General features: G+C 36.9%; 1 protein-coding gene across 2 annotated transcripts in view; it reads left to right on the top strand.

Moving 5' to 3' along the window:
* The window catches only part of LOC122799642 (glutathione hydrolase 5 proenzyme-like), a 739,199-nt gene that overhangs the window by 5,207 nt on the left and 707,752 nt on the right, over positions 1-26,240 (top strand). The window contains exon 1 of one of the 2 annotated variants that reach the window (XM_044068835.1): positions 6,574-6,843. The exons of the other annotated variant lie outside the window; for it this stretch is intronic. Within the exon in view, the coding sequence (XP_043924770.1) occupies positions 6,647-6,843 (197 nt within the window). The 5' untranslated portion in view covers positions 6,574-6,646. Of the gene's footprint in view, positions 1-6,573; positions 6,844-26,240 lie in introns of those variants that run through there. 2 annotated transcript variants of the gene reach the window in all.

The following is a 26,240-nucleotide window of genomic DNA, read 5'->3' as shown; positions in this document are numbered from 1 at the left end:
ATTCACCCTTCACTCTGTTTGGGCTCACTCCAATCCCCTGCCTTACCCCCAAATCTCACCCACCTCCACTATACCTACATTTAACCTTAAGTAGCAAATCTCACAAAACATCCCACACCAATCAAGTTAAATAAGTACTTAAAACAACATCCCATCCCCAAATTCCCAAAGGAACCAATATTAGTTATTAACCCAACTTAACTAAAAGAACTGTCTTTGCCCCCACCTATTAAACTACAGTGTTTGACATAAATTCAACTCATAAAAAAAAAAAAATAAACCCATTCCAACAAACTACAACTGCAACAGCAAGTTTTGACAACTCACCCATACAGCACCATGTTACCATTACTCACTGCAGTCACACTTCTCTTATCACTAACAGTACATTTTACCTCATCAGACTAGACAGTTTAAATTATCTCCACCATATCCCACTTCCCTATCCACAGAACAACAATCTAAAAAATATCTCCCTCTATTTTTAACACTACCTCCATACATCAAACTTGATGCACTCTTACTCCCTCCACACCATGCTCCACAAATCTCCATTAAATACCAAAGATACTTAACCAAACTCCTACAACACCTAACTAGTATAGCAACTAAACTAGTCCTCAGTGGAGACATCTACCCAAACCCTGGACCAAATAATACACAAAAGAATATACCCCACCGACAGACACCCAATTCCTCACTTAATTTACTAAACCATCCCAGAAAACCAAGTGACCTACTATTAAACATCAAGTATTAGAAGTATAGTTAATAAAATACAAGATCTACATACCACATCCTCTGCATATATATACCAGACATTGTTATTATAACCAAAATCTGGCTTAAACCTGAATTAAAGACAATTAAATTATTTCTCCTCGTTACAATATTCTCAGGACAGATAGAAAGGGAAAGAGAGGAGGTGGAATAGCCATCCTTTCCAAAAACAAGCTTACCATCGAGCCCATCAGTCTGGATCCCCCAAACTTTGATAATGCCAAAATGCTTTATCCTAGACTAAAAACTAACTCTAAAAACTACTTAAATATAATTGGAACCTACATACCTCCAGGAAACAACCTCCCCACTATGGAAAACATACTGCACTGGGCCACAAAAAAACTTCCCCAATAAACGCTAATCATTGGCCATTTCAATATAGACTGGCTAAGGTGCAACTCAGAAAATCCCACTAACCATATAGACCTTCATGGATTTACCCAAATTGCTCAAATACCTACCAGAATAGACAAATCATAACACAGATACTCCCTCCTAGACTTGGCTCTAACAAATACACCTATACTCTTCCATAACTCTGGCTGCCTCCCAGAAAGCCTAAGTGACCATTTCCTTACCTACCTACTAAGGCAATGCATCAGCCCAGCTAAACAACCATCCTGCCAGCTAATAAGAAACAAGAAAAACTTTGACCCCCCCCAGAACTTCATCACATCCCTCAAACTCTACAACTGGACCCCACTTAAGCATCTGCCCCAGAGGAAGCAGTAAAATGTTTCAACTCAACATTCCTAAATATCCTAAACCTCCATCACCACAAGAATAAAATCCAGCTATGCCCCCTGGCTAAGTAAACCAAAGCAGTATTAAAATCTAGAGACAAAGCTTGGGCACAATCCCACAAAACTACAGACAAAGCCTCCAAACAGGTATACCATGAGCTCAGAAATTAGGCAGAAAGACTTGTTAAATAAGACAAGGTTAACTACTATCATAACACTCAAAATAAACACCACAACACCCCACAAAAGTTCTGGGCAGCCATTAACAACATCCTTCAACCTGTCAAAGCTAGTACACCTACCCCAACTGCTATCAACAATACTGACAACATAAACCACCCAATTTAACAAGTACTTTACAGAAACCATTCTAGCCATCTCAAATAACTACGGCAACACTCGTAGCTACCCTTCCAGCAATAAATAATAATAATACTTCCTTCTCCTTGCAACCGGTTTCAACTGACTTTATAAATAAAATTGCTTAAAAACTTAAACCTACCACCCTAGCAGCTGATAAACTACCTGCTGAATATCTTAATATTGCTCCTATCCAGTATCCATACTTATTAACAGATCTGTCTCAGAACACACAGTCCCTACTATATGGAAAACGTCTCATATAATCCCACTGCATAAAGGAGGTACCGGTACACAACTATCTAATTACTGACCAATTGCCATACTCTCACCCCTGTCTAAAATATTTTAGAGGTGTGTATATATACACAAATCTTAGACTATCTGGTAACTAACAATTTGCTATCTCAGACTCATCCTGGATTCTGCCCCTTCCACAGCACCACCTCTGCTCTTATGTCTTTCACCAGTACTCTAAATCTTCACAGGGGTAATGGTAAATTCATATCCTCCGTATTACTTGACCTCTGAAAAGCATTTGATATGGTCTCACACAGCAAACTAATCAATGTACTAACAGATCTAAATTTAAGTCATAACACAATAGCATGGTTCTGAGACTACCTAGCCAACCGTCAACAAACTGTACAATGGCAGCAAAGCCTCTCTCCTCTTCTTCCTGTTACCATAGGTGTCCCTCAGAGTTCCATCCTGGGAGCACTTCTTTTCTCACTATTTACAACAATCTTCACACGTCCTCCGTGAATGCTTCTGTCATTCAGTACGCGGATGATTTCCCTCTGATATGTGCAGCTTCATCTCTACAACAGTTGTAACTTCTTACTCAAGACTACTTTTCTAAAATTGAGACCTGGCCAAAAAACTCCCAACTCATCCTAAACCCAAATAAAACAAAACTCATGATTTTTTAATCCACTAGGCAAACCAGACCCCCTTCCCCCATTCAATATTTGATCCATAAACAACACATGCATCTCCCTGTAACCCAGACAAAACTACTAGGATAGTAGTTTGATACTAACCTAAAATTCAATATTCATACTGCACAAACTATTAAGAAAGTACACAAAAAACTGGGGAACCCTATATAGAAACAATATCTTACCAATGCCACAAAAGTAACCATTGCACAAACACTTTTTATTTCAACTCTGCACTATGCCTCACCTATTCTTATTAACCTAAAGAAAACTGACCTTGCTAAATTGGAATTATGTTATTATAAAATTGCTAGGGTCGCCACAGATTCTCCTTTTAGGTCACACCACTGTACAGCACTCGGGCAGCTTAAGTGGCTAGAACTGCCCCAACTTCTATTCTATAATCGACTCACTATAGCTCACAAGATTCTAAACCAACCTAATAAGATCCCTTCCCTCCAAAATCTCCTACTCCCCTACACAAGTAACTGCATCCTTCGATCTAGCCATAAATCCTTACTAAATATAGTCAGTCAGCAACGCAGCAAGTGACTCCCACTTCTCAAACCTATATAGCCAAAATCTGGTTTAACCTCTCTGCGGATATAACAAATACTATTAACCTTACCCACTTTAGAAAAATAAAGAGCATTTATCCAAAACATGGCTATATTCTTGCAATAATCCAAGGTAAACAACACTTCTCGACTGGCATCTACTCAAACACCAAAATCCATCTCACTGCCACAGCACCAAATTGAAAAGCCTCCTCCTAATTCTACTAAATTATGTGTCACTTTATACAACCGGCCTCTTTCGCAACAACTATTAACATAGTAATTTGTAACCCACATGCATGTCAACTGACTATAGTCAAAGTATTAAACATGTAAATATGTTTGCTGTCTTCTTTCACATGGACTGTCAGCTATATTAGAAATACTTCCACTGACTGAAATGTGTAATATGCGATGTTTCTCATGTTATGTCTTACTCCTGTATAAATTGTAAATTGTCTGTATGTTGAACTTACTTCTAAATGTTAACACACACACGTTACCCTGTGTAATAACTGCTTAATATGTGATCTTGTCTTGCTCTTGTGATCTTTTACTTTTAGGGTTACCACCTGTCCCACTTTGCGAGGGACAGTCCCTCTTTGGGCAGTTGTGTCCTGCAAAACAATTGTAAAAATTGCAAATGTCCTGCGATTTTAGGACAAAAGTATTTCCTATATTATATATAATAGTTGCATAAAAGAGTTATGTATCTGAAATACCTAAATGTTATAAGAAACAAAATAAGCAACTAAAATGCTATAAGAATAAACTTTTATTTAGGAAAAAAAGTGAAGTTTTGTCCTTTGTACTGGCTGTGGATATGTTTCAGCCTGTAAAATCTGATGTTTGTACCACAGATGTCCCACATTAGGCATTTGAAAAGGTGGCAACCCTACTTACTTTAGTATAAACTGTAAATGTCTGTATGTTGATTTACTTATGTGGAGCTTTTCTCCCCGGGCTACCGCTGAAAAAGGACCTGTGTCCAGTCGGACTTTCCCAGTCAACAAATGTGAAATAAAATAAAATTAAATAAATAATAAGATAAGAGAACTGGAGAGTTAGGGTTGACATACCTCTCAGCTGGCCAGATTTTTACAGCCTATCCAGATTTTTGCCTCAGATAATTTGTTGTTTTCTGGCAAATCACTGGGGATTGAATTCAATAAATAATGACATCCATTTGAGTTTCAGACTTCATAGCCTTCAGAAAAAAAAACATTGTAACACACATTCTTTTATTCTGGCAACTTTTTAAGCTTAAAAGGGCAATCAAACCTGCACCTATTTTTTTGGGCATGTGCCCCCCTACCGTTTTACCCTTTGTCAGATTTCTTGCACCAAGAGGTTGAGAGGTACAATCCAGAGGGTTTTATTTTGTTATTCAGAGTACTAGTAGTTGAGGAGAGGTGTGGATGGGCGTCAATCCATTAAATGTTATATGGATGAGGAGAGTGTTGCAACGGTGGGGTTTTGCTACTGCTTATTTAAAGTGAGCCTTCATTGAGATATAACACGGATACTTTAAAGGCTTGGTAAGCACCTTACTGACATCAGAAAGGTGCATAACAATGTTTTTTTTTTTTTTTTAAATATTGGAGCATGATGGCGGTGGCCGCGGTAGTGTTCCATCCATCCTCAATCCCTTTGCCGAATTTTGCATATGGGGTCGGGATGTGACTTTAACAGAGCCAATATTTATACTGCAGGGTGGCTCGTCCCGCTGCGATTGTTCTTTCACGTCAACACTCACACTTGTGGCCAGTTAAACGTGCTCCTTTTGGTAGTTTAACCAAGGACATCGTTACGGGGTTTTATTCTGTGGCGAAATTGAAGTGTATTAACCCACCACCACTGTGATTGACATGTGGGAGGGCGGGATTAACAACGGCTATGTGCCGTGATTGACTCGCAATGCTGATGTAATGGCAAATCCAATAGAATTAAAACCTGAGCATTTAATAAGAACAAACACATGCTAATAATGACATTCAAGCAATCAGTCCCTTTCCATTAGAATAATAAAATGTTTCATGATGCGGTGTTAGTGGTTATGGTTGTCTGTTTTTAGCCTAAGTTCATGAAATAAAGAAATAGGCACAACTTGCCTTTGGACTTTGCGCAATAATAAAAAAGATTTCTCCCTTTTTTTGAGTAAGTGCAACTGTAAAGTTGGTATATATAAGTTTGAGGTAAGAGGCTTACCCCCAACATTGGGGGTGCAAGAGAGCTTGACCCCCCCCCCCTAAAAAAACACTTTTTGGCACATTCACTTTAGTACACTCATAGTAGAAGCAAGCAGATGAAATAAGAAGAGTTTTTTTTTTTTTTTTTTTTTTTTTTTAAGAGGAGAATAAAACAATAAAACTGCTTTCTGACAATGCAACTTCACAACCGAAAGCCAAATCCTCTTAGTGCACAGAAAAGGCTTCCATTACTAGAATGTCAAAGAAAAATATATATATATATATTTTTTAGGGCATAGTGGAGGTTCTCTGTGTGAATTGGGGGGGGTCCTAAAAATGAAAAATTTGCAACAGATATTTCATGTTCATCACCAGGGTCAGACTTCTAGGAAAAACACAAATTTGTCATTGCTTTTCACTAACATATTACCCTCCTCCTCCAAACAAAGGGAGAAATTATGTTTTCTTTATAATCAGATTGTTTAGGTTCATACTAGGCTATCTGCCCTAGGGCATTTATAAGCCTAGCCAGAGTGTGTTTGGCTTTTGCCACCCATTTTAAATTAATTTTGCTATGCCCTTTTTCAAGGTTAGTATACTGTGCCTCTGTCTAACAGTGACACAGAAGTGATACCCGGGGTAAACCTACTATCTCCCATCCACTCATCAAGAGTTTTGTGTGATTAACTTGTGTTTTGGTTGCATTCACAGATATCGCATATATTACCTTGTGTTAGTCAATCAAATGGTGGGTGGTGCAGTCAAAATGTTCGCAGGCGGGGTTTGCTACTGCGCATCTGGTGGGTTAATACACTTCAATTTTGCCGACTTGTGAATAGGAAGGTGTGCCCTATTTAGTGACGGCCTCCCGCCCCCTCATGTGAAAGTGAAGCAGGGTGAAGACGTACTTACCACACTCCTCCTCCTCGTATAACCATCAGGACATGCTGCTAAAGTTTTTCTTGACTTTGCAGGTCATACAACTCCCACAGCTTTGGGAAGTTACTTGTCATAACTTGCCTAAGACAATTTCTTAGCCCAGCATCATCCCAGCTGTTGTGTTACACAGAGGAATGGATACTCACACCAGAAGTCATAAATGGTGTTGTTACCTGGGCATTTTAATGTTACTCCTTGTTGGGGTAATAGTACTGGTGAGGCTTATGGCTTTTGGTGCAGTGCCTACAATCCCTACAGCTATAACTACAAACACTACCGACAAACACGGGGCTGTTGCTGCTGATGCTACAGTCTGTTCACAAACTGGAAGGTACTCACTTATTTATGATATGTTTCTTTGTTACTTTATTTTATGTGTTTTATTTTTTTTTTCTTATCTGCTGCTTATTTTAACATGCTTCACATCAAGTTGGCAGGACTTAGCCGAACTATACTTGTATGTGTCACTCTCCAACATATGCCGGCTTTCATGCTGCTGGTCTGTTAACCATACAGACCACATTTACTTTGTCCCTGTTAGTCTCTTACTGATTCAGTGTTAATTGTGTCCACCTGTGTTTCAGCAGCCAGTGTTGCCTCAGGTGTACTTCTTGCTTACTGTATCTCCTACATAATACCAGTTCTGAGTTAAATTATTTTTGCTGCCCCTTTATCCTCTGTGATACTGTTTGTGTCCTTATCTGTCAATTCAGGCTGAATGCGCTTGCGGAACATTGTGGGATGCTACCCTTAGGTCATTTCAGTACTTCTCATCATTTTATTCCCTGCCTGTTGTTACCACATGTATATCTTGTACTTTTTTTTATTAGGATCACTTCAGGAAAGTGCTCAATCTACAAACAAGTGTAGCACAAAAACTACTAATCTAACATGTTAATTATATGGCATTTATCATATCTGCATGAATATTTTTCTCAGTCTCTGAAAATAAAACAGTTTGAGTGTCTGTCCTGCCTGCGTGCATGCATGAAAGGGAACTGTACAGAGAGCTGTTTATTTGGTGACTGAAGACTGACCATGACGCCAGAGAATATTCATTACAGTTAGCTTTGTAAGTGTTAATGTGTTTTTTCTTGTATTTGAATAAGACAAGGCAACAGGATCATAAATGCAAAGTTTGACAAGTTAGAGCACAGCCCTCCCTCATATTTGTGTGTCTTACCTTTTCACTAGAGTCATGGACTGTCTAATCTTTTGGTCCTTGTGGAAGGATTGCTAGGTACCGAATCACTTGCAGTGCTCTATATGGTAAAGCAAGCACACATATGCAAACTAGGGCTTAAGTGCTATGAGGCTGAAAGCCATATTAATCTCTCCGAACCTCTACTGACCACTCGCATAAGTCAAGAGACCATGATGTATCTACGAGAAGGTTTTTTTTTTTTACATGTTAGCTGTGGAGAATCATTATTTGCAGTGCCGCAGTACCTGAGTGGTGGGGTATCTTCTAGAGCAGGGCATTTTTTCTGGTGCATGTATAAGATTATGGGCACTAATAAGTTGTGACTGTGGAAAGCAGTTTGGTAGCTCAAGCTGGTTTAGCTGTTTCAAGGCTCTGCAGTGATGAATCCTCTACGTAAGGTTGTCAGCAAATTTGTGTACTTTATTGTAACAGGCAGACGATTTAGGTTTAAGTTTAGTATTTAGGTTTGTAAGAGTCAGTGGGGCATATGGTAGGAATAGAAGAAGGCAGATAGATGCTAGTGTCTGTCTTGAATCGTCTGTCAGGTATTGTTTGCTTCTGTAAGGGGAGCCTAGTTTCTAGTGTGCTTTTTTTCTTTTAATGGCTTGCAATATGTGTTGCTAACATTTGAGGTTATTGTCAGTTATGTCCAGAAATTTTATTCAGATTATGGTTTAATGTTTGTGTTGTTTCCTGATGTTATTTTTAAAGACTGTTTCATTTTGGTATTTTTTAGGAGTGAATAGCATGCATTTTACTTTTTAGGATTTTAAAGCAGATTTGCATTCTTTAGCCAAGTTTTGATAGCAGTGAAGGAATTCTGGGTAATGTATTGAAGTATTGGTTGGGATGGGGATGCACATATAAGGCATATATGCACTAACAGGGTGGGTGACAGTATGAGGTTTTTCTCTGAAGGACTTCAGGATCTACTTGACAATGGGGGCTAGGGGTATTTGTTCAACAGCAGGAATTAGAATGGTAAAGCATCCCATAGAAGTAACATGGACTGGAGTGCCCCATAAGGAAAATATCTTTCACTACTCTGGAGATCACCAGAAAGTATCCTTTGCCCTTGATAGTTGCACTGATTGCCATTTAACTTTGCTTTAACAGTCTCATCTCGTGAAACATCTTCTTGCAAAGTTTGCCTTCCATTTCTTTCTGCAGATGTTATCATTTCATATGTGCTGCATGTAGTAATATGTTCCTGGTCTTTTGCTACAAGTGCTGTTTCTTCTTCTTTTTTCAGTATGTTTCCAAAAGTCCTTGTAAATCAATATGACAAGCTGATGTTGAATATTGATTTAGCTTAACTGCTGTGATTTGCGTTACGGATTTGCTGGCTTATATATTCTGAAGTACTTTGTGTTGTGAGCTTATATCTGGGTCTTCCCTGAAGCACATCTGTTGCAACCCATCAGGACCACTCAGGGAATATTGCCACGCAAAAGCTCCCACTGTCTAAATGATGGGATGGTGTCTGCCTCCTATTTCTTTTCTTGCTGCTTACTTAACACTCTGTGGCCCATTTCGTCTGCTTTGCCAAGTAAAATCAGTGTATTCAAAGCTTAGGTAAGGAAACACAGTGTTCTTGTAGTTATTGGTAATGTCTAACTGGGTAGTTAGAGTTAAAAATAAAATAATCAGGATTTTGTCAGTGATGGATATTGCACTGCAAGAACTCAAGCAGTAATGTGAGAATAGGCCCGCTGGGGTTCCTATTGAAATTCTGGGGACTGGATTTGCTAACTGCAGACCTCGAAACAGCAATATTAGTATAGTTATGGAATATATACTAAAGCAGAGTTGTGCTGTCTTGGGGTATCAACTAGTAACCAGTCAAATTCTTGAAAACACAAAAACTGTAGATTAAACCAAAATCCGGCACAATGAAGGTTGTCCAATGTAGGCAAGTAGTTAGATGGCAGCCAAGTTAGTAAAAATAAAGATTTATTTTAACAAACGAAAAAACTTCAAACGAACATCCACAAATCCTCGGTATTTCATTAAATAAGAAATTGAGCGCTTTCGTCTCCACATCAGGAGACTTCTTCAGAATAATGCTTGGTGAATAAAATTTGTCTTATATACATGCTGCACTCCCTCGTAACCTTATTTAATTATTAAATTGTTAATCAATTAAATAATCTAACCTGCATTTCAAACAATTACAGCGAAATAAATAAAACTAAGCAATGTCTTCCTTAGTTAATAAACAAAAATGCCCATGATGAGCTACAATTGCTTTTGAATAGCATTTCCATTGATTAACATTTGAATTAGTGAAATACCAAAAATAAAATACTAGGAATAAAATGCTAAAACCAAGACAAAAACATGATGGACATTGAAATTAGCCATTTTCCTCTTTATATTCATTAATGCAAGCCCTGAAACTGTGATTGTTTTGTAAAACCAACACATTCTATCATAAATCAAATGAATGGATAGCATTCTTAAAAAACTGCAAAATGTGATGTATTGTTGCTTCTAAAGTGATATTAATTTTAAATGATATCAATTTTAAAATCAAATTCCCAGGTACCCTAGGCTTGTACTAGTACACTAGTTACTGTAGTGGGTAATTGCAGAGCATCCATCTACCTCTTCCCTGTTCTTACCCTGAAGTAAATGCCCTACGTGAAGTCTCAAATAAACACTTATACTTTGAGTAGTATATTGTTAGAGATGACAGACTTCGAACCCACAGTGAACGCTAGGTAATTCCCCTTTTAATCAAATAATGAACCTAAAATGGGAAAAACAAAACATCCACTCACATAAATATGATTGAAAACATGAATATATATCATATATGTAAAAATAAATAAGTGAATGAATAGAGCATTAAATACGCTACCATATGTGACAAACTTTATAAAAGGTAAATAATTTAATAATCCATTTAGATATGCACTTATCCAAGTGTATAGATGTATAAATATATATATAAAAAGTAGATAAATATATAGATAACAATTGTTTAATAAATAAACCCAATGTTACTACATTTATTGTAAAATATTTATTGCTATAATAAAATATTGGTAGAATGTTAAAAAATGTCTAAAAACAGTTAGATGTGCTAATAATGTCTGGCAAAATATTGTTGTCACTTAAAAATAGGAAATTTTGTATTTTGTTACAATAAAAACAGTAATTAATTTAAGATGGAATACAAAAGTCTATTCTGTCCTTATTCCTGTTATATCCCCTTAGCAATTTTGGGGTCTGTGGATAAAATCTTCAATGCTGGGGTGATGGAAACATGGTCATTCAGGCCTTTGCCACAACATGCGTCAAGCCTGAGTTGCCATATCATTTCCCTGTATTCAATCTTGGTTTCCCAATCACCCCCCCTATCTGGGTATGGCACTACTTCTAAAACCCAGAACTTGAAGTCTGCCTTTTTACATATGCTAGCATGCCTGTATAATGCATTATTCTAATTTTTTCTGTTTTTGTCCCGTATATGTTCATAAATTCTGTTTCGAAGTAACCTCTCTGTTTTGCCAACATAAAAACACTCACATGCAGTGCAAATAACTAGGTATACCAGGCCCTTAGTATAACAACTACTATAGCAACTGGCCACCAACTTTTGAGGTATACTTGTAATCTTCACCTCCTTCTTATTGAATATATATGAGCATTGCCCACACCTTCCACATTTATATGTTCCTTGTTTCCGATTTGTACCCAACGTTGTATTTCCTTTTCTTTCCAGAATATTCTTGAATATTCTTGATGTTACAGTTTCTCATGTAACTAAACCTCAGCTTATTCTCAAAAACATTTGTTTTAGTGGCTGTGTTTTTAAACATTTCCCAAATTTCATGAATCCCCCTATTTAACCACTTGGTTCCATAGTAGTATGTGGTAGTTAAATAAGGTGCTACTTTCATTTCAACCTGTCTACCCTCTGTCTCATAGGAATTCACTTGTATACTTCCAATGGCTGTTGCCGCCTCTTGGTACCTAATACTAATTAGAAGGGGTTTATATCTGGTACTCCTACCTGTTACCACATAATCCTTGACCGACTTAATAAGGTTACTAGGGTACCCCCTTTCCTTAAATAGTTTTTCCAAATATTCAGTTTCATTTGAAAAATCCTCCTCATCTGATATCATTCTGGCCATCCTAATCATCTGGCCTTTAACGATATTCCTTTTTAGTTGTTTAGGGTGGTCACTTTGGTAATGCAGATAAGAGTTCGAAAAATGTTCTTTTCTATATATTTTGGATTTATATCTCATATTAGTCCTATCTTTAATAAGCTCGACGTCCAAAAAGTGTGTTACTTCTGTTTCTATATCATGTGTAAATTTTAAAAAAGACGTTGTAGCATTAATATAACTTATAAACTCTTCGATTTTGTTCCTGGTTCCTTCCCAGAAAATAAAAATATCATCCAGGAACCTGTATCATCACAGACCCCAAAATTGCTAAGGGGATATAACAGGAATAAGGACAGAATAGATTTTTGTATTCCATCTTAAATTAATTATTGTTTTTATTGTAACAAAATACAAAATTTCCTATTTTTAAGTGACAGCAATATTTTGCCAGACATTATTAGTACAACATCTAACTGTTTTTAGACATTTTTTAACATTCTACCAATATTTTATTATAGCAATAAATATTTTACAATAAATGTAGTAACATTGGGTTTATTTATTAAACAATTTTTATCTATATATTTATCTACTTTTTATATATATATTTATACATCTATACACTTGGATAAGTGCATATCTAAATGGATTATTAAATTATTTACCTTTTATAAAGTTTGTCACATATGGTAGCGTATTTAATGCTCTATTCATTCACTTATTTATTTTTACATATATGATATATATTCATGTTTTCAATCATATTTATGTGAGTGGATGTTTTGTTTTTCCCATTTTAGATTCATTATTTGATTAAAAGGGGAATTACCTAGCGTTCACTGTGGGTTCGAAGTCTGTCATCTCTAACAATATACTACTCAAAGTATAAGTGTTTATTTGAGACTTCACGTAGGGCATTTACTTCAGGGTAAGAACAGGGAAGAGGTAGATGGATGCTCTGCAATTACCCACTACAGTAACTAGTGTACTAGTACAAGCCTAGGGTACCTGGGAATTTGATTTTAAAATTGATATCATTTAAAATTAATATCACTTTAGAAGCAACAATACATCACATTTTGCAGTTTTTTAAGAATGCTATCCATTCATTTGATTTGTGATAGAATGTGTTGGTTTTACAAAACAATCACAGTTTCAGGGCTTGCATTAATGAATATAAAGAGGAAAATGGCTAATTTCAATGTCCATCATGTTTTTGTCTTGGTTTTAGCATTTTATTCCTAGTATTTTATTTTTGGTATTTCACTAATTCAAATGTTAATCAATGGAAACGCTATTCAAAAGCAATTGTAGCTCATCATGGGCATTTTTGTTTATTAACTAAGGAAGACATTGCTTAGTTTTATTTATTTCGCTGTAATTGTTTGAAATGCAGGTTAGATTATTTAATTGATTAACAATTTAATAATTAAATAAGGTTAAGAGGGAGTGCAGCATGTATATAAGACAAATTTTATTCACCAAGCATTATTCTGAAGAAGTCTCCTGATGTGGAGACGAAAGCGCTCAATTTCTTATTTAATGAAATACCAAGGATTTGTGGATGTTCGTTTGAAGTTTTTTCGTTTGTTAAAATAAATCTTTATTTTTACTATCTTGGCTGCCATCTAACTACTTGCCTACATTGGATAACCTTCATTGTGCCGGATTTTGGTTTAATCTACAGTTTCTGTCTTGGGGTATCCCTGTAATACTGAGCTATAGTGATCCTAGCAGTGGTATGCATGAGAAGGATGTGACCCGTCCCTGCCATGCTGGAGAGGGAAGTTTCGAGAGGTGAAACCTCTCTACAGAAATTATTTTAGCAGTGTCAGTGGGGCAACAGGTAGCACACTCACCTTTGGTGCAGAAGCCCATGGGTTCTATTCCCATAGCAGGTAGTTTGATATTGCAGTGCAGCATAAAAGGGGGTGCTACACTCCTGAGTATGTCACCCTTCAGATGAGGCATTGAACTGAGGTCTCATCTGAGTTGGTGGTAGCTTGGGTGGATGTAAAAGATCCCACAGCACTTATTGAAAGTACTGGAAGTTCCCAGATTATCTGGCCAAATTTCCCCTAGTAGCATACATGCCACCTCTGGTCTCCCCGAAAAGAAGTCCATAGCCTAGTGGGACTAATACTGTCAACAAAAAAATGGATAGATACATGAATAAAATGGGGTTATAGCAATTTCTGACACTCACAGTATTGCTTGTACAAGTGCACTTTTTGAAGTTGTGAGATTCTGAGTTACAGATCTAGCATTTCTAATACAAACCTGATACACTGGCATTGGATAAAGTGCTTGGCAATGCCACCAGTAATGCAGATTTTGGTGCCTCTGCCATAGGGGAGCAGAATGAGGGACCAGCAATTTGCCATTACTCGCTGTAGGTTAGGATGTTATGAACATAAGCTAGTGATAGAGAAGACAGAGTCCTGTCACTGCTACTAGCACACTAGTTGGGAGACCAGAGGCCTGGCAATGCTCTTGGATGGAAAGTGCATAGGACACTGCACATATTGAGAGTCCGGAGATCTTCCATCTTCCTCACATAGTACTTGTGTCGGATCTGGAGTTCTGCAGCAGTATTTTCTGCTATTACCCAGATAATGTTAATAAGAGCTTATGAACATAACTGGAGTCACAAGCATCTGCACTAGAGACCTCGCCCAGAAATATGGGCATGCTGCTGTCATTTGTTGCACTGCAGGTGTATGCATTGCCCCATCATTGTTAAATGCAGGTCTGGCCTATAATGTTGGCAGTCACAGGGGAAGAAGGTTTTAGGAGCAAAACTAAAATGTGCATAATGATCTGAAGGGCTATGATCTCTGCCTTCTCTTGGAGTTGAAATTTCAGTGCCTAATCAGTTCCCCTGGAAAAGTCAACAGATGACATTTGTTTAACAGGTCTTCCCATTTCCTGGCTAGTTTTCTCTTGCCTACCAGCATCTCATTTAGTTTTTCTCAGCTTAGTGATAAGTAAAGCAAGTACATACGAATAATACACATTTTGCTGTAAAACTTGAACAAGTTTGATTTCACAGCAAAAAAAAAAAAGCAGATGTCACATTTATAATGCACTCTAAAATGTTTATATTTCAAGTCTGGGGTCAAAAGATTGAAAACTATGCAAATTATGAGGCTACATTGATTGAGTTAAATATGACATTGCATCTTAGATTGTGTGTGTGTTTCGTTTGTTTTAATCAGCTTAATAAATATGAGTCTACTTTATGAAAAAAAGTGCAAAAATGTTCATTATACTTTCGGAACAACATATATTCCTTTTGAGTCAAAAACAAGAAATGTTTTGTACATGTGAAAAATGAAGATCATATTTGCCAAATATACTATGAAAAAATGTTAAAGAACTGCATTAACTGATGAAATGTAAGATATAGTGTTAGCAATTCTAAACAGTTTTGCCTAATTTTTTCGATGTACACATACATTACATAAGGGTCCTTGTCCACTTTTATCTTAAAAGGTAATTTTTATCTCACAGCTGATGTGGAAAATCCACTTTCCCCAGTGGAATTGCACAGCCATGAAGTACACAATGTAAGGTTCTGTAGACAACATGTAAATAGCATGGGCACAGAGTGTTATAAAACAACTAAATTATGGCCATTTGTAGAAAATAAAAGGCTGGTTGGCTATTTTTTTTAAAGTGACCATTTAGGCTGCATTCACTGTCACCCATGTGACACAGGACATATCCGGCAGGAGTTTGGGAGGGGCTGATGGCAGTTTCTTCCTAATCTTATCTACTTCAAAAATTGAAGAAGTCAGCTGTTAGTAACTAGTTGCTGAATTCACAGTTTACAACATTGCTAAACATGCTATCATTACACTTAATGTTGTTCTTCCTGTCAGCGTCCTTGACTTTAATAAGTTACTACAAAATCTCTGCCCTCCCATTCAGTGCAAAAAGAACTGTCTTCTTATTGTTGACTTCAAGATCCACCTTTTTGGTCTATCTAGACATGATTTTCTCTGTTAATTCTCAGACCTTTGCCTTACATAGCTAGTATAGGAACTGGATCGATTTGGTTATGTCTCAAATGAACCCTTTTTTCTAATTCTTGTTTTTTTACAAACATCCCCATCTGAATTCATAATTTTTCTACTTTCGCACCATCTAGAAGTGTTCATTGCCACCTTCATTGTTCTTATTAAAAAATAAATAAATAAAAACAAGCTGGCCAGAAAACTCTGAGCTGTTGGAGACAGTTTGGTCACCCCCTGATCTGTGTACCTCAGTTGACATCGCCTCTCTTGGATTTTTCTGCCTAAATGAAAGCGGCACAATAAAAATTTCTCCTCACAACTAGGAATAGTAGTTGTAATAAGTTTGTATAACTAAAGACGAAATATGGGCCATTTGGAAGAAAGCGGCTACATTAAAAACTAGCTTGAAGTACGTCTCCCTAACAGATTATGCCAGTATGCCAAAATGATGGTTCGAAGACACAAGTCACATTCTACAGGGAAAAGCAATCCTAAAGTCCCAAAAGGTTATGTAAGGAAGTAGATGAGTTAATGGGTAAATCGGGCTTCTCCATTAACTTTCCCACAACTAGTCTTTTTGAAAACCAAAAAAAAAAAAAAAAAAAAAAAAAAAAAAAAAGATTTTTTAAGCCTACCCCATACTTCTCTTACCAGAAACTCATTTGCCTCTTCCACATAATCATTTGTTTTTACCTTTTCATTATAAGACACTCTTTCTGAAGTTTTTGCACTACTTTACATTTTTTCTCGACTGCAATGAACCAGCGATTGACAGACTTTTTCCCTTGTTTCCTTAAATTGTATAAAGACTATCTTAATAAATCTGTCTGGCGTTTTATGAAGTAAATTTCTATTTTAACTTGTTTTTTTGCCAAATGACCTTTCCCTGACTCTGGACTGATTATTAGCCTTCCCACTCTGAAACTCCACCCCCCACTCAAGGTACCTACTTCTACAGAACAATTGTCCTGTTGCTGTCTTTGGCCAAACTGCTGGAGAAGCTAGTTTACCACTTATTCCATTGAATAGTTAAATAAGCCATGCGTTCTGTCCAGATGACAATGTGACTTCACACAGGATCAAAGTGGGCAGACTAAGTTTTCGCTAACTTATCCTTTTCGTCCTGCAACAATTTGTGCTCTCACTTGTGCTGTGTTCATTCATATCTGACTATGGCCTTTGCAAGTGTACCGTACACATCTTGTAGATTCAGTGCGCCTTTAGTTTTGTCTCCGGTGTTTAACTAGTTCAAATGCTTTCTTGCAGATCATTTCAAGTCAAGATAGCTTCTCTTGCTAGTTAAGCTGTTGTGTTCCCCAATGCTCTGTCCTGAGGCCAATGTTCTTTTCTATTTTTCTGAAATTGCTACTATCTTTTTTCCCCCTACTCTGATATTATACTCTATACAGATGACATAATCTTCAGGTATTTTGCTTTTCTATTAAATCAGAATGAGAGTAATCTTTTTATAAGTTCCTAAACGGAGTTAGCAATGATCGTCTGGTTCTGACATAGAATAGGACCACAGGTATGCTTTTGGCACCTCAACTAGGATAAGCTTTTACCCTCAAACCAAAGATTTTCTTATGTTTCATGACAACTCAGCTTGGGTCTACCATTTAAATAGCTGGGGGTTCATCATCACACCATATAATTCATAGATGCTTACTCTGAATACCTCAAGTAGTAAATCAAACTATAAATTTTCCAAGTTCCTTACCCCAGAAGTAGGAGTGGTATCACGTTACCCTAACTACTCTATCCCCTCTCCAAGTAAATAGCCCTTCCACTAAAAATCTGCACGAGTATCAGATCCTGTGTGAAAAGATCAGCAGATTTATAAACTCTACATGAGTATCAGATCCTGTGTGATAAGATCAGCAGATTTATAAAATCTGCACGAGGATCAGATCCTGTGTGATAAGATCAGCAGATTAATAAGATCGGCACGAGTATCAGATCCTGTGTGAAAAGATAAATCTGCATGAGTATCAGATCCTGTGTGAAAAGGTCAGCAGATTTATAAAAGCAGAGGAATGAATTTTATACCTAAAAGTAATAGTGTAATCACTGAAACTATAGTAGACTTGAAATTATTTTGCAGAAATGTTATGCTTAAGTTGCTCTACAAAGGATGTGATTCTGAAGATAAATCAGATAGGAAATTTGCTTTCAAGAAACTTAGTGAATATGTTCCGGTGAATCACCCTATAATAGAGACATATCAACGCCTCACTGAAGATGAGTTATATAAGTATTACAATGAGAACCAAAGTAGGAGACGTCACTTTGCAGACAACCTTACACATAGAGAAAGACTAAGTCTTAGGGGTTTGCAGGATGACAATACCATTGTTGTTAGACCGGCAGATAAGGGAGGCCGGGTTGTGGTCATGGACATAGATCAGTACTATGCAGCTATGAAGAACATGCTCAACGATAGTTTTTATGAAGTTGTCACCAATACCACATCATTCAACATCATAAGATTGATCAGGGATACATTATATGATCTTTATTTGAGTGGGCTGATAGAAAAAGATCTATATGGGTATCTCACCATAAAGGAACCATTGATTCCCATCATGCATGGGCTTCCAAAGATTCCTAAAAATGTTCATGACCCCCCCCTATGCGAACCATAGTTTCTGGTCGCGGATGGGTCACTGAACATCTTTCTGTATATATAGAAAAGAATTTAAGACCCATTCTAAATGACAACACACATGTCCTAAGGGACTCGAAGCAATTTCTTTTGGACCTCTATGATTGTGTTGGACATTGTAATGGGTCAGATGAATGTATCTTTGTTACATTAGATATTCAATCTTTGTTTACGGTTATACCCAACAATCTTGGTCTAACATACATTTCTGAGTATCTGAAAGCACATAGTAATTACACCATAGTGAAAATAGATTTATTAGCACATTTTTTGGAACTGGTATTAGAGAATAACATCTTCATCTTTGATGACGTAATGTACAGGCAAGTCGATGGTGTTGCAATGGGCACACCATGCGCTAATAGTTACGCTAACATGTTCCTGGCCCAATGGGAGGAGAGTGTCTTGTTTAAAACAGAACCCTTTCTACAACATGTTTTATTTTTTCGACGTTTTGTCGATGATGTTTTTATCTTATGGAAAGGGACAGTGGAGCAACTGGGCTCATTCCTAGGAGTTATGAATAGTTTAACCAGCTATCTTAGATTTACTTTGAATTACTCAGTGAATAAGATTGAGTTTTTAGATTTATACATTGAAAGATTACCCAATGGTCTAATTAACACAGGTATATTTAGGAAGTCATGTTATAGCAACTCTCTATTAATGAGATCGAGTATGCATCCCTCTTTTGTTTTTAAAAATATTATTAAAGGTCAAGCAATAAGGGCCTCTAGGCTGAATCCAACTGAGGAAGGTTTTAATACTGAACTCAATAATTTGAAGGATAGATTAGTATGTAGAGGGTACAACATTGATGAAGTAAATAACAACTTAGAAGATATACATACTTTAAGATATAACATTGCCACACCATACTTTGGACCAAAAGAGGATATAGACACCTATGTTAAGGATACTAAGACAGCACCTGTTGTGAAATTGATTACCACCTTTACGTCTGACCACCACAACGTAAGAGATATCATCAGCAGGTTTTGGACCATTTTTCAGATTGATGATGATATCAGAAATATTGTTGGTGACACCCCAAAATTTCAATATAAGAACAAGAAAAATCTTAAGAGGATGCTGTGTTACCCCAAGGAGACTAAAATTGATAAAGTTGAAGGACACACCATGCCCTGTGGTCAATGTAATTTTTGCTCGTACATTGATACTAGTCTGCATTTTACACACCCTGATACGGAACAAATCTTTAGGACCACTGTTGAAGCAAATTGCATGACATGCAATGTGGTTTACCTTTCTGTATGTCAAGTTTGCACCAGTTTCTATGTAGGTAAAACGAATCGCAAGCTTAGAGATCGAATAAGAGAACACATATATAACATTAGAAAAGAATCACCTAATAATGCATTAGCCAAACATGTTATGAATAATGATCAATCACATACCTTTCTTTTTAGAGTATTGGAGACCATACCTACCAGTATAAGAGGTGGTGACATTAGAAGCCACACTGAAAGTAAGGAAAGTGATTGGATCATACGTCTTAGGGCAGATAGTGGGTTAGGCCTTAACGAGCGAGACTCTATTAAACCAAGGCTAAGGAAACGTAGGAATATCAAGTGAGGTATACATATATGACTTAGTACTTGTATAGGAATCCTATATGAGTATAAGTATGCCATTTATGCCCTATTTTTTGTGCTAATTTAAATTTTTTTCATATTTTTTTTATACATTCTGATGTATATATCCATCCTCAGTACATACATATACCATAAAACACAATAGATATATATATATATATATACATATATACATATTCTTTTTGGTGATGTACATTTATTTCCTTTATTTGTTATATCACTTTTGTATCACATGTATCTTCAGTCTTTGATGGGATCAGATTTTGTGAACCCTATGAATAGATTTTTCTGGCACACTATAGATATTGTGTAGTAGACATAGTGGAGTATGTTCTTTTCATATTCAGGAAATGAGTAAATTACACATTATATAAACATACATAATATATTTAATATAATACAAGATATTTACTTTTTCACATTATTACTGCTCTCATATATGAGGTGAGATATTTTAATAGAGATTTGTTTTATACTTTTTTAACATATATTCTTAATACACATTTTTCATATTTATTAGGTTTATATATATGTGTAGTCTGAATACTTCTCTTTAGCAATGATATTTTATGAATATATGTATTTTATCATATTTATATGTTGTGTATTGGATTTGTTAGATAGGATGTTTGCTGCTTTTTTAGGACCTCACAGTCTCCCTTACCCAGCATTGTGTGTTTCTCCTTTAAATATGTAATGAGAAATCACCTAATGGATTTTTTTAATTGAATTTTTTAATTGAATTATTTTTATTGATGCCTATATATAATGAGCAGCTGTGTTTTATGCATTATTGAATGGACCTGATGAAGCTATACTTAGCGAAAGCGCTTGTCTGATGCAATAAAGTCCTTGTGTTTACCACCAACGTTCGTGCTTTATGTGGATTATCTTCATGGTTGGACATTTATAACTTGTGCATCTTTTGGTGGACCTTTATATTCTGCTTCGCTCCTTGTCTTTTGTTTTTGACAAATTTCTTTACTGTATTTGGAGAAGGAGCGTTTACCCAGAGGTGACTGTGTATTTCATTGACTCTTTTAAATATCTTCTCTTCAGACATTAGCTGAAATGAGTCCTTTAGGATCAAGCTATCTTCCCAATTAAACATGAAATAAGTAGATTTTCCTTGGACTCCAGAGTAGTACCCAAAGACTTGGAGGGCAGCTATGGTGGTGCAGTTGTGCAAAGCTAGGGCAGTTGGTCAGCTTCACTTTTACCCCCTGAGAAAGTGATAGAATTGTGTGGTATAGGCTGGCAGAATTTTGGGAAGGCAGCATGATTACTAATCCAAACACAGGATGCAAAACTAAAAACTAACCTAACTTCAGAGTGCCATCACGTTATGAGCTCACACGTCTTGTATCAAATTTATGCCACAGGACTCTTCAGGTGGTGTGTAAAATGCGGCCGCATAACGTGAAGTTATTCTGAAGCTGACCTTCAAAACTTTTGAACAAAAGGCGAAATTCAGTTTATTTTTATCTTGTGGTAGTGTGGCATTTGGTTTTAGTTAACTAGAAGCATTGCAGATAAACCCTGCTTCCCTTAGAAAAGGCTTTATTGATCACCTCTGATGTGCCATTTTAACTGGATCACAGCTCCAGTTGGAAAGAGGTGTTCTACTTTTTCAATATGTTCTTACTCGAATTGCCACTTAAAAGGGCAGTTGAAATGAGGATATGTAGATGTGGAGGTCTGTGGTGGGACACAGATTAGACCATTAGGTACTTTGCTTGCCTTATCTTAATGTAATTATTGAAAATATCATTTATGGACTAATATGTTAACACCATTTAGTACCTTAACTGTTTTTTTCTATAATTCATCAAACTGATCTATAAATGGATAATATGATTGCTCTCTAGTACCATGTGTTACTTTCTAACTGATCTCGTATAATTTGTTGAGCTCTGTTGTCTGTCAGTGTATTCTGTAAAAGGAAACTTAAATAAAAAGATCCTGATAATTTTACTCTAAATGTATTTTTCTGAAAATGAGTCCACCGAAACTGTATTACTATCCTTGGGTAGGAGCTCTGTTGTCTGTCAGTGTATTCTGTAAAAGGAAACTTAAATAAAAAGATCCTGATCATTTTACTCTAAATGTATTTTTCTGAAAATGAGTCCACCAAAACTGTATTACTATCCTTGGGTAGGAGCTCTGTTGTCTGTCAGTGTATTCTGTAAAAGGAAACTTAAATAAAAAGATCCTGATCATTTTACTCTAAATGTATTTTTCTGAAAATGAGTCCACCGAAACTGTATTACTATCCTTGGGTAGGAGCATATCATGTTTCAAATTGTTTGCCATTATAAACTCTATTAGCACACCAACCGTTCTTGTGGGTTACACACAACAGGGTTTTTGTTTAGCACAATAGGCAATAGGATATGGATATGTTTGCCATTTCAGTAACTTTGGCAGCAGATTATATACGTCTGCCTAAAAATTTGTCATCTGCACTTAGAACGAAAGATCCTGACTCTCTTATTCTGATTGCACTGTTCTAATTATTTAAAAAATTGAAATGCATTCTAATTAAACCAGGCTGACAAATGGTTAAAATGTTCAGTGGGAAATAAAGAATTTACATTCACAGTAATGTTTTTCTGGCAGTGGCCTAGTGAAACATAACATATTGAATTAAGCAGGTGAACTGAAATGCAGTTCTGCAAAATCAGGTGTTACATAGGTTCATAGGAGTATACTACGCTAACGACCACAAGGGCCTTTTAAAGCCTAGCCATGCATCCCAAATCTCTGACAAGTTCTGGTACCCTTAAGTGTAAGCAGGAGCTTGGGAGATGAAACTTTTATAAGCAGGGCTATGTAAGATGGGCCATTTACAGGCTGTCTGTGTCTGTTAGAGATATAGGTGCCAAACCAGGGATGAATTTTCTGTTTCCCATCCAGTTGTCCAAGTTACACTTTAATTGGGTTAGGGAGAAACTCTGTTTCACATGGATGGGGAGCCTGTTTCAAAGACTGTGTAGTCTCTGGGATACATACTTGTCTCTCCAGCAGCTTCTTTTTATATCACAGGCAAGTCTTTAGAACAGGGTAATTCTGGTGGTGTTTGTTTTGCAGATATGCAGGAGGTCCAGAGTCAGGTCTCTGACAATGCCTTGCATGCCAGGCATAGATCTCCCCTCGACAGCCTGTAGAAGACAGAATACAGGGATAGGATTTTGAGGCAGTCTTCATTGGACATGTTACTTATGCCCTGTATTTTTTTACTGACGAACCTCTGTGGACATTCCAGTTGTTGGACCTAGTCAGGTACATATAAAGGGGGCATTGTACTTGGCTATAGGTCTGGTGAATGTTTGTTTGGTTTCTGGATGAGATTGTTGACCGTAAGAAGATGACCATAAATTAAGTGCTTCAGTAGCTGTAAGCATTGCAGTTGTTGAGGGTAAGACAGTGGTGATCTTCTGAGGAAAGCTGGTTACAGAAATAGGTAGGAAGAGGCTATAATTTTCTTGACAAGGTTAGACCAGTAAGGTTTGACTCTAAAGAGAGACAACTTTCAGGTGTGTGTGTCTGTGTGTGCGTGCTAATTGTTAATAGTCTAATTTTTTTCATCTATGTAAACGTCTAGTAGTTTGGTATGAGATAGCTGTTCGATTTTAGCATAGATGACAGAAGTAATGGAGAAAGTTGTGATAACAGAGCCACAATCTCAAATAGAACAGCTGGCGACAGTTAACCAACAGATGTAGTAAAATTTATTTAAAAAAAAAAAAAAAAACAAAGGTTTAGCACCCTTATAAATACAGGTACATTTACAGGACAAATAAAGGTTCTGACGAAATCCTGCATGATACCTATATACATTTATAGGACAAAAGTGTTAAACCTTTTGTTACCAACAAATGTAGTAAAACTCATGAAACTGTCACCAAGTAGTCTGTTTGGGCCTCTGCCTCTGAATTGGAATTATTTTCTCTTGATTCTTTGTATTTATATTGTGTGGTAGGTGTTTTGTGATTTATCAGGTAATGTACATTTTTTTTTCTATAAGTGGCCTTGGCGTAAGGGGGATTAACTTTTTTGGGGGGAGGGGATTGAGAAGAAGTCATGGATTATCCAGCCACAATTCAATTGAAGAGAAGAATTCTTAAGTGAGGTTTTGCAATTTGATTTGGTTTTGGGATGAACAGGCAAGCGGGAAGTCATTTGTATAATGGAGGCATGTTTACTAGCTGTATGGAGATCATTAATGAAAATGTTGGATAGTAAGGGTTTGAGACTTTGATCCTTTGGGGGGGGGGGGGCACAAATACGTAATGGAGAAAGATGACTGGTTTTGCTATTTTACTGCTCAGAATCGATTGCTACGCAACCAAGTCCGGGATGATTTGTTGAGTCCTAGTAGTGCTAGCTTGTGAAAAGGGGAGATACCAGCTTGTGAAAAGGGGGATACTAGATTGCCTTTGTTTCTTTGTATGTGTAATGTGTTACAGAAGCTTATGAGTGCAATGGAGATGAAAACTGTGCTGGGAAGAGGAATGTAAATAATTTTTTGTAATGTGGTTTCAGCATGTTTTACTGACTGAAAGCACATCAAAGCCTCCTTTACATTAAAAGGAATCTTCATCTTTACTTCCCCTCAGCTTCTTCACTAGATGCTTATAAGCCTTAGCACCCACCCTCAATGACCTGTATGTAACATGTAACCACCATCTGTCAAATGTCTGGCCATCTGTTCCTGTATAACCAATATGTCAACTTAACACTCCCACTCTCGACCTCCTATTTTTTCAGGTAGTCCATACGCTCACCTTTATACAACGCCTTCGTTACCATTTGCTTGCAGCCATTCCCTTTCTAAGCAACTAATGTTGTAGAATGTGTATGCTCATACCATGGTTACTGTGTCCTCCCAAGTTTCCATCTTGTTATGTATGTCATTAACACTTGGCCATCAGTAACCTAAATAGTGTAATTCTTCTCTGCCTCTACCGTGCTCCAAGCTCTCTGAACATTTAGCTTCCAAATTTTGCTAGAAGAGTGAGTCCCTCACCTTTATATGGAAGCCTGTCTTTGTGTTTAAAAGACATATTTTTGAGATGCATCCCTTTGATCTCATATACAAGACCTTCACTTGTATCTTCAGAATTAGATGGTCCTTTCAAAAAAGTAGACCTTCCTCCCTAGTCTGTGTCCTACCCAACACCCCCACGTTTACACCATTCTTTCACATGACTGGTATCATATTCTGATCTCTTCTATGTCCTCCTTCCTCACTTGGCTTGTACAGCAAATTGGAAGTGCTTCAGAGAAGGTAACTGTCATGCCAACTCGTAGATTTGCCCCCACCATTTGTGGCATCACTGTCTGGTGCTTGATTCATATTGGGTTACCAAGTAAATCTTACCTTTGTCTCTTCTAACTGCATTCATAAAATTCTCCCCTACTAAAATAAGTATGACTCTTGGCACAGTTTCTGCCCCTCTTTTGCTGTGCCCTTACACTGCTACTGGAAGAGTCAGTTATCACGTTTTCCCACTGGCTCCATCTTATTTTACAACCCCCCCCATCATCTGCTTAATTAAGTAGCATTTTTCTTTATTCTTCCCTGTCATAATCCCACCCACCCCCATCCCTTGTGGAGTTTTTTTTTGTATCTTGTAAAGTTCTGGTTATGTGGTAGTACATTAAGAAATTCAGCATCACTTTTGGTTCTAGTTAAGAAGAGAACAGATGCATGAGAATTAGTGAATTCGGTAGAATATGGAAAGTTAATCGGTTTTAAAACAATGTATTTTCATTCGAAATGACAAGAAGAACTGCAAGAAAACATTTGAACAGTGCTTCCATTAAAATGCATGAATGCTCTTTAGTGCTGCAGCTTCCATTTGTTTTCCTTTCCATTACTGCTCTTTCTAGAAGTTTCAAAATCTGTTTCGTGCATTTTGCAATACATGGCTGAAATACTTCTGACATTTAACACTGCATTTGGCTGTTTACTCATATTCATCGCAGTGATGTTGCTGTGCGCATGTCTTCTCTGACTAATCAGATCTCCAGTGTTCCATTCAGGCAGGTAGGAGGAAGAATGACCAATGAAAGCATGATACAGCAGTGACCGATA

This window comes from Protopterus annectens, chromosome 4.part0 (assembly GCF_019279795.1).
Source record: "Protopterus annectens isolate FY-2018-M chromosome 4.part0, PAN1.0, whole genome shotgun sequence".
Lineage (NCBI taxonomy): Eukaryota > Metazoa > Chordata > Ceratodontiformes > Protopteridae > Protopterus > Protopterus annectens.
This window is presented reverse-complemented; position numbering and strand designations above follow the sequence as displayed.